General features: G+C 45.1%; 1 protein-coding gene across 1 annotated transcript in view; it reads right to left on the minus strand.

The window, feature by feature from the left end:
* The window catches only part of Dgcr2 (DiGeorge syndrome critical region gene 2), a 92,179-nt gene that overhangs the window by 44,821 nt on the left and 33,323 nt on the right, over nt 1–14,035 (minus strand). The window contains exon 2 of the mRNA XM_008842994.1: nt 3,946–4,068. Within this exon, the coding sequence (XP_008841216.1) occupies nt 3,946–4,068 (123 nt within the window). The remainder of the gene's footprint in view (nt 1–3,945; nt 4,069–14,035) is intronic.

Consider the following 14,035-nt stretch of genomic DNA (forward strand, 5'->3'; position numbering starts at 1 on the left):
CATGAAATTTGACACCCTCTGCCCACATCTACAGGTAATGCATGACATGGGTGCACTTACATCCATGCAGGCAATGCATATAAAATAAAAATAATAAAATTAAAAAATATATATTATATATAAATCTGTTGTTCTTTAGTACTGGGAATGGAACCAGGGTCTCACATATGCTTTTATGTTGGTGCTGCAGATCAAACTCTCGTTCTCATGCTTGTACAGCAAGCACCTAACCCACTGAGCATGGAACTTGGCTCAAGGCAACCTTCTTGCTTCAGCCTCCTGAGTGCTGGAATTATAGGCATGAGCCAACCATGGCCAGTTAAGTTTTTTATTTTAAAATAAACTAGAAAAAAGGTAACCAAATTTCAGCAGCTATTAAGGAAGTGAGTAATAGATATGTTATTCTTAAGGTGTTTTTTTTTTTTTTTTTTTGTTTTTTTTGTCTTTTTGATACAGGGTCTCCCTATAGCTCCAGCTGGCTTAGAACTCACTAAGCACACCAGGTTGGCCTTGAACTCAGAGATCTGCCTGCCTCTGCCTCCCAAATGATGGTTGGTGGGATTAAAGGCGTGCGCCACCATACCTGGCTCTCTCTTATGTATATTTTTATATTTTGTTTATTATTTTTATTTTATGTGTACAAGTATATTGCCTGCATGTATGTGAGTGTACCTATGTCATGCAATGCCACAGAGGTTAGAAGAGGGTGTCAGATTCCCCTGGAACTGGAGTTAAGGATGGTTGTTAGCTGCCATGTGGGCGCTGGGAATTGAACCTAGGTCCTCTCATTAAAACACCTATAAAAAAGGAATCTCTTGGCGTTGGAGAGATGTCTCAGTGGTTAAGAGCACCTGAGACTCTTGCAGAGGACACAGGTTTGATTCTCAGCACCCACATGGCAGCTGAAATTTATGTGTATTGCCTGCACGTAAGTAAGTGCACCCATGTCGTGCAATGCCCACAGAGGACAAAAGAGACCGTCAGATCCCCTGGAACTGGAGTTACAGACAGTTGTTAGCTGCCATGTGGGTGCTGGGATTTGAACCCAGGTCTTCTGCAAGAACGGTCAGTGTTCTTAACCACTGAGCCATCTCTCCTGCCCTCTTGTGTGTTTTTTAAAGGATTTCATTTATTATTTTTTTATTTTATGTGTATGAGTGTATTGCCTGCACATAAGTGCACCCGTGTCATGCAATGCCTGCAGAGGACAGAAGAGGATGTCAAATTCCCTTGGAACTGGAATCCTCTGTCAAGAGGAACCAGTGCTTAGGGCTAGAGAGATGGCTCAGTGGTTAAGAGCACTGGCTTTACTTGCAGAGGACCTGGGTTCGATTCCCCACATGGTGGCTAACAACTGTCTGTAACTCCAGTTCCAGGGGAATCCAATACTCTCTTTTGGCCTCCACGGGCATTGCACGACACAGGTCCATTTATATACATGTAGACAATACACTTATAATTAAAAGGGGTGGGGGAATTGGAGAGATGGCTCAGCAGTTAAGAGCACTGACTACTCTTGTAGAGGACCAGCGTTTGAATCCAGTACCCATATGGCAGCTAACAACTGCCTGTAACTCCAGTTCCAGGGGAATCCAAGGCCTTCTTTTGACCTCCATGGGCACTGCATGACATGGGTGCACTTACACACATGCAGGCAATATACTCATACACATAAAATTATTTTTTAAATTAATGAAAAAAAAGAGCAGCCAGTGCTCCTAGCTGCTGAGCACTAACCACTGACACAGGGATCAACGACAAGTCAGGAGAGAACTGTCCTGGCCACAGCCCTCATACCCTCCCCAAACTCACTCAGTGTCTCTACATACATCATTCCTGCTTGCCATGTTCCAATGCTGGAAGCCTAGAGCAGGCTACGTGCAGTGACATCTATGTCATATACTTTATTTTTCTGTTTGGGTTTTGAAAAAGCACAGCAACATATTAACTTTACACCCAAAAGTGAAGACTGAGACTTTCTCTATGCCAGGCCATGTGGTCTGAAAGGAAAACCAGACTTAGTTCTTCCCGTTAGCAAGTCCACAGTGCCCAGAACAAGAGTGTTAGCAGCACACAGCTACCACTGTTTACAGAATCTGCAGCAGTACCTGTGAAGTTACTTTACTTAAACATTAAAAGTGAAGGCAAATGGCATCATCAGAGCAGCAAATAAGCTTTGTTTTCATATGAAAGGAAGCCAAGAACAATTTGGATCTTGAGAAAGTTTTCTAAAGGCCTTCTAAGGGCCTCATTCTCTCCTAAGAACAGCCTTAGGGAAGCTTCCGCTCCTGTCCTCAAGATCCTCATCAGGATGCCCAAGCACAGAGCATTTAGTTCTAAGTCCTGGAAAGTCCACTTGTTCTCAGCTATGACCCAAGGAACAAGTCCCAGAGACAGAGCTGGTCCCAGAGGTGCTGACCAGGCCACCACAATTCAAATCTCTTCTGGAAAGGAAAATACTTTCACTAAAGATATGCATGTTGTGGTAAAGGAAAAAAAGCTCAAGAGATGATGAGGAGGGCTCTCTGCACTACACTCAGTGCAGTCCATCAGGCCATCTCTATTTTGTTAAGAGTCGAGATGTTGCTCTGTTGCTAAGTTTGACCTCACACTCCTGGGCTCATGTAATCCTCCAGCCTCAGCCATCTGATTAGTTGGGAATACAGGTATGCACCACCATGCCCAGCTCTGCATCTTATTTTGAACTTCCTCAAAGAACTGTGCCAAGTTTAACTGTTACCTCTATTAGACACCCTTCCTGATGCCCCATGTTGGAAAAATTCCGTGTTCCTTCCACACCTATCTTCTAAGAGGTACAGTACACTTTTCCATCCTAGGCTAGGTCTCATCCAGGGAAGGGAAAGGATTCCTGCTCTGGTCTGGAAAGAGAAATGAAGAATGGGCCCTATTAACAATGAGAATTAACTAGCGGCTCTAGATGTGGTAAGAGGACAGATCAGGTGATTCAGCTAGAGGGATAGAAATACCTTCTCACTGTGGCAGCTGGCATCTGAGCCAAGTCTTGAAGGAAGGCATGTTGGTTCAAGCAGCAACAGATCAAGGGAATTCTAAGAAAATACCAAGAAACCCAGGAATCATGAAGCTGGGAAATAGCTTCATGATAGTGTGGATACAGGAAACAGGTGAGCTGAGTCACTAAAGAGACAATAGTGACAAAGTTGGCAGAGAATTATTATGCCAGACAGTGAAAAGATCTGAATTTCAACTAGAGAGTTTCAGCCTGTGATTCCTGAGTTGAGGTATGATAGATACGCCTTCCTTAGGGGCTTCATCAGAAGCCTGGAGGGTCTTGAATTAGGGTGTACATGCATATGTGAGTCTTGGAATAGCACACATGCATATACATACGTATGTGGGATGTTGCCCCTTCCACCTACCCCAAGCTGAGAGCTTTGGATGGAATGAATGCTGTTATTCATGCTGTGCCGTATATTCCTCAAGGTGCTGAGAGAGAAACCATCTTCATAACCAACAACTTACAGAATTCTGTGGTCTCCCCATACATCTTTAGGAGCCTATACCTTGCCACAAGAAAACCCATGGGATTTCTTACTAGAGAATGAGTGGGAAAGGGCAGTGAGTGGTGCCACGGCCAGTCTACACTTGTCAGGACATTAGCCAAAGCTCAACACACAGAGCCACTGAGCACTAGGAGATCTCACTCTCAAGGTTGTGCCAGTCCAGGGCTAGCAGTAGCTCACCTGCCTCCTCACATGCCCAGTACTGCCAACTCCTGCATTCTAGAATTGGTCCATGTCAAACACTTTTAAAAAAGATAAAGAGGGTCAGCTCACGCTACCCTTCCAATGTGTAAAAGACCACATGGATTGCCTGGTCATGCTTCTCTATTCCTTGTGAGAGGCATACTCACCCTGCTATGGCAAGAGGCAGGTCGTGTGCACCTCACCTGATCCACACACTCACCTGGACAGTCCGCTTCATCACTTTCATCCTCACAAGTGGCCCAGCCATCACACTGCCAGGGGAGGGGTATGCACTGGATGGTGCCACTGCGACAGGCAAACTGCCCAGGGTTGCACCGAAGCTCTGTGGAACGAAAGGACAATAGGTTGTTGAAGAAGTGGCAATAGACGCAGAGACCAGGAGGGGCAAGGCTCTGCCACCAACAAGGCCTGAAAAAAAAGTCCAGAAACCAGATAGCTGCCTATAGCCCACTTCCTCAGAAGGGTCTGCATACCTGTTCCCAAAGGAGGGGTCAAGAATGATTGCCATACTGCATCATTGCACAGAGCACTACTACTCTCCCCAAGAAAATACTTTTTTTTATTTTTAAAAGTTTTACTTTTTAACACTTCCATCTTTGTGTGTGTATACGTGCGCACGCCTGCCTCTGCCTCCCAAGTGTTGGGATTAAAAGTGTGCATCACCATGCCCTGTTTTCTTTTCTTTCTTTTGTTTTGAAACAGGGTCTCCCTGTAGCCCCAGCTGGCCTGGAACTCACTATATAGACCAGGCTGGGCTTGAACTCACAGATCCGCCTACCTCTGCCTCCCAAGTGCTAGGACTACAGGTGTGCACCACCACACCCAGCATTTTCTTTCTTAATGTGGGTCCTTGGGGATCAAACTCGGGTCCTCATGCTTGTGCACCAAGGACTTTTCCAACTGAGGTGTCACTTTAGTCTTCAAGATAATAAATCTTTTTAAAAAATATTTTATTTATTATTTTTATTTTATGTGTATGTGTGTATTGCCTGCATGTAGGTAAGTGCATCCATGTTGTGCATTGTCTGCAGAGGACAGAAGAGGCAGTCGGATCCCCTGGAACTGGAGTAATAGACAGTTGTTAGCTGCCATGTGGGTGCTGGGATTTGAACCCAGGTCTTCTACAAGAACAACCAGTGTTCTTAACTGCTGAGCCATCTCTCCAGCCCCAAGATAATAAATCTTATATGTTACTTCAAACAGTTTGGCCTTCACTATCATTTGAAAGTTGAATGTTCTTCAAAGGCCCATGTGTGTCTCCAGGATAACAGCACTGGAAGGTGTTATGGATCTTTAAGAGGTGGGGTCTAGTGGAAGGCCCTTGGGTCACTGGGGGCATGCTCTTAAAAGAGATCATGGGACTCCATTATTCCCTTCCCCCACCTTCGTGGTATGAGATGTGAGTACCTGATGTGCTGCCCTCACCAGAAACCTGAGCCAGCAGGATCATTCAATCTTGGACTTGAAATCTCCAGAATTATGAGCCAAAATAAGCCTCTTCATTGTGAGCCTCTGTCAGGTATTTCACCATAGTGATATAATACTAATACAGCTCTGCACTGAACAGTAGAGACAGACAAGATGACACAGTGCTCACCTGAGGGATCCTGAGTCAATGGAGTATACACACACACACACACACACACACACACACACACACACATTTCTGGCACAGCAAATAGAGGTAGACAAAGAGGAACATTCAAACAGTGTGCTAAAACAAGGTGAAAGAGAAAGCCATCTCCTACAAAGGGCTCTGGAATACTTCTCAAAGGAGGTGGGCTTAAGCAGGGTTTCCAAGAAAGGCAACAGTTTCTAAGTTCTAAGTGATGTAACAGGCACAGTGCACCAGGAAAATAAGGATTTACAAAGTTTCAGGGAGCCACTTGAGTGACTAGAAACCCAAGAAGAGCTAGACTATGGAAGTTGTCAGGCTGACAGAATCCTGACCTTTATTAGGCATGTTGTAGTGAGCCAGAGGTTACTGAGTCAGTAACTTGAGATGTGTGTTTGAATAAGGCAAAGATGGCAATGGTTTATAAGACAAAAACATTAAAATACTCAGCAAAACACAGGCCTGAACTAAGGCAGGAGCCATGGGCCAAATCCTACCCTTCTCTTTCATTTTTCTTTTTCTTCTCCCCACTCCCACATTTTCGTTTGTTTTTGTGCTAGGCATGGATGGATCCCAAGGCTTTGTACATGTTAGGCAAACACTTTACTACTGAGCTACATCTTTAGTCCCATTCATTTTTTAAAATATTATTTTTATTTTATGTGTATGTGAGTATTGCCCATGTGTAGGTAAGTGCACCCGTGTTGTGCAATGCTTGAGGACAGAAGAGGCTGTCCGATCCCCTGGAACTGGAGTTTTGGACAGTTATTAGCTGCCATGTGGGTGCTGGGATTCGAACCCAGGTCTTCTGCAAGAACAACCAGTATTCTTAACTGCTGAACCATCTCTCCAGCCCCTAGCCCCATTCATTTTTAAATAGTTTGTTTGATTATTTATTATTTGGTGCTGGATTAAATCCCTAGCACCAAAAAGCATATGTTCTAGTATCAAGCTATGTCTCTAGCACTTAAGTACAGTTTGTGTGTGTGTGCACGCATCCATGTGTGTGCACATATGTGTGGAGGCCAGAGACAAAGGTGCAAGCCAGAGGACAACCTTGGGTATCGTTGCTCCTCAGGCACTGTCCACCTTGTTTGTTGTTTTTTCAGACAGGGTCTCCCTGTAGCCCCAGCTGGCCTGAAACTCGCTATGTAAACTAGGGTGGCCTCAATCTCAGCCTGCCTGTGCTAGGATTAAAGAAATGTGCCACCACACTCAGCCCACGATTTTGAGACAGGGTTTCTGACTGTTCTGAGGCTCACTGATTAGGGTTAGCCATCAAGCTCCAGAGATCTGCCTGTTTCTGCCATCCCAGCACCTGGATTGTAAGCATGCAGCATTGCTTTTCCCTTTCTCTTTCTTCTTTCTTTCTTTCTTTCCTTCCTTCCTTCCTTCCTTTCTTTTTTTTTTCTTTTTTTGGTCTTTTTGAGACAGTGTCTCCCTGTAGCCCCAGCTGGCCTGGAACTCACTATGTACACCAGGCTGGCCTTGAACTCACAGAGATCCGCCTGCCTCTGCCTCCCAAGTGCTGGGACTAAAGGTGTGCACCACCACACCCAGCTAGCATTGCTTTTTTCACGGATGCTGGAGGTTGAATTGCATGGCAAGCACTTTACTGGCTGGACCATCTCCTCCACAATGCTGTTTTATCAAGTTTTTGTCCAAGGCAGCTGGAACTGGACTTAAGGTCTCACCTGAAACACCTTTAAAAAAAAGGTAGAGGGGTGATGAGATAGCTCAGCACTTGCCACCAAGCCTGACAACCTGAATTTGATCTCTGGGACCCACATTGTGGAAGAAGAGAACTGACTCCTGCAAGCTGTCCTCTGACCTCGACATGCATGCTGTGGCACATGAGCACTCACACATATACATACACTCCCTCACACACAAATAAAAACTTAAAATGTAATAATGTTTTTTGTTGTTGTTGTTTTTTGTTTTTTTTTTTAAGGAGGAAAAAAATAATAATAAAACCAGTTCTCCCGATATCAGATCTCAGGTAACGGGGGTTAGTGATCCTTGAGGCAGGAAACACAGAAAGTGAGTCAGAGAGCTGAGCAGATACAGTGAAAATGGGGAGCTGCAGACAGCTGCATCCAGAGACAGTACTAGGCTCAATGTGAGAGTCTGGTGGTCTACAAAGGCACTGGAATATGAGGAGACTGTCCCAGGCTGCGGATAGAAGCACTGTACAGAAGAATGTGCTATGACCACGCTCAAAACAGAGCTGGAAACACACATAACTCATGCAACATCAGGTAGAGCATGCTCAGAAGAGTCTGGCTTCAGGAGTGGTGTCCTAGTTAGCTTTAATTGTTAAATTGACACAGCCTAGAATCATCTCAGAGGAAAGCCTTGATTGAGGAATTGCCTAGATCAGACTGGCCTGTAGGCATGTCTATGCTGTTTTGATTGTTAACTGATGCAGGAAGGTCCAGTGGGTGGTACTATCCTTGGGCAGGTAGTCCTGGGGTGAATAAAAAAGCTAGCTAAGGCTGAGTCTAGGCGTGAGCCAACCAGCAGTGTTCCTCCATGGTTTCTCTTTCAAGTTCCTGCCCGAGTTCCTGCCCTGACTTCCTCAATGATGACCCTGGAAATGTAAGCCCAATACAGCCTGTCCTCAAATTGCTCTTGGTCATGGTGTTTGTCACAGCAAAAAAATGAAACTAGAACAAGTGGAGAAAAATAACTATAAACTGAATGTTGCTAGCTCTACTAACAAAGATTAAAAGCAAGAAAGTAAAGGATCAAACATTTCTAAGCTGCATCCTAGAACAAAGCTCAAGATTACTGAGAGGAATGGAGGAACATCCAGCATTCAAAAAGGTGAATTAAGCTAGCACTCAAAAATAAAAAAGGCAGGAAATTACAACCTTAACAAGGGAGGGAAAAATCGAAACTGACATGGAAGAGGTGGAGAGGTGGTTCAGCAGTGAGGAGCAAATACTGCTCATGCAGAAAACCCTAGTTCAGTTTCCAGCACTCACAACCACCTGTAACTCCAGCTCCATTGCCCTCTTTTGGCCTCTGTGGGCACCTGCCCTCACATGCACATGCCCACACACAGATACCCACAAGTACACAATTAGAAATAAAATAAATCTTTAAAAATAAAACTGATATAGCACATATGCTCAAGAAGTTAAAACTAAACATACTAAGCAGAGATATGGAAGAAACAAACAACAAAATCTCTATCTAGGCATGAAACTGCAGAGATGACACATTCTCTGCAGAAGATTAACATACTTGCTTTAATAAAAGGGATTAGTGACTTGACAGAACCACGTAAACTCTCCGAACTGAAACACAGAAAGAAAAAAGGCTACAAAAAAATGAGCAGAGGGGTCAGTGAGATGGCTCAGTGGGCAAAGGTGCTTACACTGAAAGCCTGGGAACTTGCGTTTAATCTCCAGAACCCATACAAAGGTGAAAGGAGACAAACCAATTGCACATAGTCCTCTGATCTTCATACAGGTGCTGTGGCACATGCCCTCTGACCCCAATAATACAAAGGTAGAGGACTGATAAAGAGAAAATCTTAAAAGCAGCAGAAATAGGAAGAAGCAACGGATTTCTTATAGAAACTATAGAAGCTAGAGGGCAGGGGAGCAACATTTTTAATTTTTTTTGAAAGGAAAAAGTCATCAACCTAGAAATATTTAAAGCCAAAAAAAAAGTATTATGTATGTGGCATTCACAACACATGCAGAAGTCAGCTTTTGTCACCAGCACAAAAGCCAGTTAGAGGAAAGCAGAAGCATGTTGTTTTACAGCTCTTGTATACTTGAAGGCAGACTGTGAGATTAATATCACTAAATTACACAATAGTTACAGCAAATAAGACAATAAACAAGATGGAAGGCCAAGCATGGTGGCACACACCTTTAATCCCAGCACTTGGGAGGCAGAGGCAGGCAGATCTCTGTGAGTTCAAGGCCAGCCTGATCTACATAGTGAGTTCCAGGACAGCTGGGGCTACAGTGAGACCCTGTCTCAAAAAGACCAAAACAACAACAACAACAACAAAACAAAAACAAGCCCCCCCCAAAAAAACCCAAGATGGAATAAAAAGCAATCCAAAAGATGAGAAGGAAAAAAAAAAGTCAAACAAACAGATAAACCTGTCAAGCCCCCCGCAAAAAAACCCAAGATGGAATAAAAAGCAATCCAAAAGATGAGAAGGAAAAAAAAAAGTCAAACAAACAGATAAACCTGTCAAGCCCCCCGCAAAAAAACCCAAGATGGAATAAAAAGCAATCCAAAAGATGAGAAGGAAAAAAAAAAAAAATCAAACAAACAGATAAACCTGGTACAGAAAACAAATGACATTGTAGGTTTTAATTAAACCTGACTAAATCAATACACACTGTGATCTAAACACAGCTGAAAGGCAGAATTAGTTACCTAAGATTAAAAAAAAAAAAATGCAACTACACATAGATGATTCCTATTATAATAGTTGACTTTAGGCTTCAGCTTTACAAAGGTGCAAGTGGTTCCTATTCAGTAGGAACTATGGGCTGATTTGGGATCTGATCTTTCCCTGGGCAAACAAAGTGTGGTACGTCACAAAGGTGGCCAATGACAGTGTACACTGCTCCCAGTCAGCCACAAAAATAACAAGAGCCAACAACTGACACTACAGGTTGCTGTGCTGTTAAACTATGGGGTTCAGTAGGTTAGCTGTATTAAATATACATTGAAATTATGGTACTTTCAAATCACCATAGGTTTATTGGGACATAACCCAAACAACTCATTTTTTTTCTTTTTTTTTTTTTTTTTTTTTTTTTTTTTCGTCTTTTTGAGACAGGGTCTCCCTGTAGCCCCAGCTGTCCTGGAACTCACTATGTAGACCAGGCTGGCCTTGAACTCACAGAAATCCACCTGCCTCTGCCTTCCAAGTGCTGGGACTACAGGCATGCACCACCACACCTGGCAGAATTCATTTTATATAAGGAAACAAATAGGCGAGCATGAGAGAATGGCTAGATATAACATGTTTTCCTAGTCCATTTTCTGCTACTATTACAGAATTTAACGAAGACTAGGTAAATTACAAACAATAGTTTAATTATTAGCTATGATTCTGGAGATTGTGAAGTCCAAGATCAAGGGCTACATCTGGTGAGCATCTTCCTACAGCACCCACCTCAGCAGAGATACCACACAGTAAAAGAGCATATGAGGACAGGGGGAGCCCAATCTCATGCAGAAGGAAACCAGTAACCCACCAGCCTCACAGCTAAAAAGGAAACCTTTACACATGGGCTAGGGTGTAGCCCACTGGGCTTAGTGGGAGAGTATTTCCCTAGAGTGCACAAGCTTTTGGGGTTGATACTCAATATCTCAAAAGAAGCAGCAACACCACCAACAAAAAACCCTTACCAGGTGTGTCCAATCTGCAAGCACAGACCACTCACATCCCAGGATGGCTACAAATGCAGTTCAGCACATTTGCAGATCACATCATGTCACAGTGTCAAAAGATTGGACATCTCTCTTTTTTTTAATACAAAGCGAACTCCAGACACAAATGGCTTCATTACAAAATTCCACAAAATATTTAAAGAACCAATATCAGGGCTGGAGAGCTGGCTTAGCAGTTAAAAGCACTTACTGCTCTTCCAGAGGGCCCAGGCTTAGTTCCCAGTACCCACAATCAGGTGGCTCACAACTGCTCCAGGTGATCTGATGCCTTCTTCTGGCCTCCTCAGGCACCTGCACACACATGGCACGCACGCGCACACACACACACACACACACACACACACACACACACACACACACACACAAATAAAACAAGAACTAATATCAATTTTAAATCTTGCAGAAATTCTGAGTTCAAAAAGTTACCAAAAGCCATAGCATTAAGCTCAGGGCCAGCCTGGGTTATATGGTAAGACCCTGTCTCAAACAAAACAAAACAAAACAAAACAAAACCCCAAATCTAACAAAAGATGTGGAAGTCTTGTACAGTGAAAATCCAAAACTAGGACTGAAAGAAAATTTAAAGACTAAAGCCTATAGGAAAATGTACAGCATTCATGGATCAAAAGATTCAAATGGTTAAGATCTCATTCTACCCAAATTATCAACAGATTCAATGCTGCCTGATTATAGAAACTGACAGACTGACTAGACTTTATATGGAAATGCAAAGGACTTACAGCAGTCAAAACAAATTCTAAGACTATTAGGAAGGTGTAGCAGGAGGCCTCCAAAGATGGCTCGGACTCAGAGCCCTGGGATTCAGCAAGAATTCACTTCACTTCTTGGTCCTCAAATAGCCCGCCAAAAGGAGCCCACTCCTCCGTACCCTGCTCACGAGCCCAGTGACTGCTGACAAACTGAGCGGCATGGACCAATCAGAAAACGATATGCTGACTAAAGGGACTTGGGGGCAGAGAAAAGGGAAATATAAGGCCTGACCCCTCCTGCATTAAACAAGCCTGCAGCACCTCGCCTAGTGCTTGCTTCTACCCAACTCCCGGTGTCTGTGTGTTGACTCCGTGCCTCTTGCCCCCCACAATTGGCAAGGGACCCGATCCAGGTCAGGGTCTTCACAGCTGGCCTGAGGAAAACTCACAACACCTAGTGCCTGAACAGGGAACCCTGCCCACAGTGTTGGCGACAGCCAGAACCTCGGTTCGTTCAGTAAGTAGGTCCCTGGATGTGTCTGTTTCTTCAGCTGCTTGAGGGTAAGCAAGTAGCCCCCTCCTCTGTCCCCTCCACCCTGTATTGTTGGTCTAGTTTGTTAGATCAGGGAGGCACGCTCCACCACGTGGTCCCGAAGCCCACGTCGGCACCTCCCTGCTCTCAGCTCATCCCGGTGAGTTCACATAAGGGGTGATCCACACCAAACTCAGAGCTCAGGCTTCAGGTCACCCTGTTGCCTGTCCCAGAGACACCGTGTGAGCATATGGCTGGAGGTGTCACAGCCTCCAGAAATCCTTCACTGAGCACAAGACATTTGGATCCGATACACCTTTACATATCGGGGCAGTTTACATCCGAGTGGCTCACAGTGCTTCTTTGCTTCCTTTGTGCCCTCTTGGTAGTAAGCGAATTTCCCTTCATAAGACCCTCCCACAATGGGCAATTTACCACCACAATGCAGGGAACCACAAACGGCAGCACTCAAGGTGCTCCTTAAAACCAGAGGGTTGAAAGTGAGACCAAAAGATATCGAACACTTTTGGGATGAAGCCACTAATTTGGCTCTGTGGGTCTCCCCTGAAAACATGTGGGACCCTGACACGTGGATGCGGGTCCTCTTCCTGGCCCAAAAATTAGAGGTCGGGTCAGGGATCACTCCCCCGGCATGGTTTGTACCGATCCTCCTAGCCATCATTGCCAGCCTTAAATCCTCCTCTCTTGAGGAAGTCCTCTCAGCCCACAACAAACACTGCTGGGAGCAATCTAGTGTTGATCTGGCTATTACCTCAACCCCAGACCTCCCAGACCCGGAGGTGGACACTGCCTCTGTGCCCACTTCCAATAAGGAAGGAGCTCCTTTGCCTATATCTCAGGATACTCTCCTAGAGCTACCATGCCCAGAAATTCCCCCGCCCCAATACCCGTGGAAGGAGTTACTCTCGCCCCCAGTAACCATCCCACCCCTTCCCCTGCTACTGTGCCCCTCCCTCCTAGGCTGCCCTCCTTAAACCCTCACCCGCCTTTGTCTGCATTTCCGGTTAACGTTGGCCCTGATGTGGCACAGCATCCATGCCTGCCCACGCCACTTGCTGACCTCGTTCTTATCCGCAAGGCAGCTGAGCAATCGGGCCCTGACTCCCCATATTTCGAACAGGTTCTTCACCAGTGGTCCTTACATTTATAAACCCACTATGATTGGTATAACTTACTAAAGGCAGTCTTAGAACCCTCAGTCTTTCTAAACTGGTGTGAAGACTATGACGATCAGGCTGAAAACCAGGAATGCCTAAATCTCCAATATGGCCTCAACATTGCATTGGACATGCTCATGGGCTGCGGACAATATACTGACCCCATCTCCCAGTCTATTGGCCTCCATGCCTATTTTCAACAAGTTTCTGACTTGGCCTTTAAGGCCCTTAAATACTGCTCCCCCTCCCGTGACCCACAAGTCTTTTTCCATAATTTGATTCAACAGTCAGGGGAGTCCTTCACGGACTTCCTTACCCGTGTCACCAAGGCTGTAGAGCAGAGGGTGGAGTCTGGACCCACCCGAGAGATGCTTATCAAACAGTTAACTTGGGAGGGACTAAACCCCCTTACTCGTAATGCTATTGTGTCTGTCTGCAATGATAACATTCACAAATGGGTACTTGCCGCGAACCACGACTCCATCCAGCAGAGCCGAGGAAAGACGACACAGACACCAAGGTGAGGTTCAGGCTTCTTCTTCTCACGCTCTCTCTTTTTATTACACACTTCAGCTCTTCATATAGCGTTCCCAACAGCTCTCCCCCCAGCCAGGACCAATCAGGGCACACACACACACATAGCGGGCAGGCAGAGTGGCAGCTTATTGGGCCACGTAGCAGGATCATACTCGATGATGTCTCTGATCAAGCAGGCAGCACATGATCGGGCTTATTGTGCTTACGCAGGTTGGAGTAAACAAGTGAGGGGCACGAGGCTTGGCAGCCAGCCAGGGCGCCATCTTGGCCGGCTCGACCGC

Source organism: Nannospalax galili, unplaced genomic scaffold (genome assembly GCF_000622305.1).
Source record: "Nannospalax galili isolate Female #2095 unplaced genomic scaffold, S.galili_v1.0 scaffold820, whole genome shotgun sequence".
Taxonomy (NCBI): Eukaryota; Metazoa; Chordata; class Mammalia; order Rodentia; family Spalacidae; genus Nannospalax; species Nannospalax galili.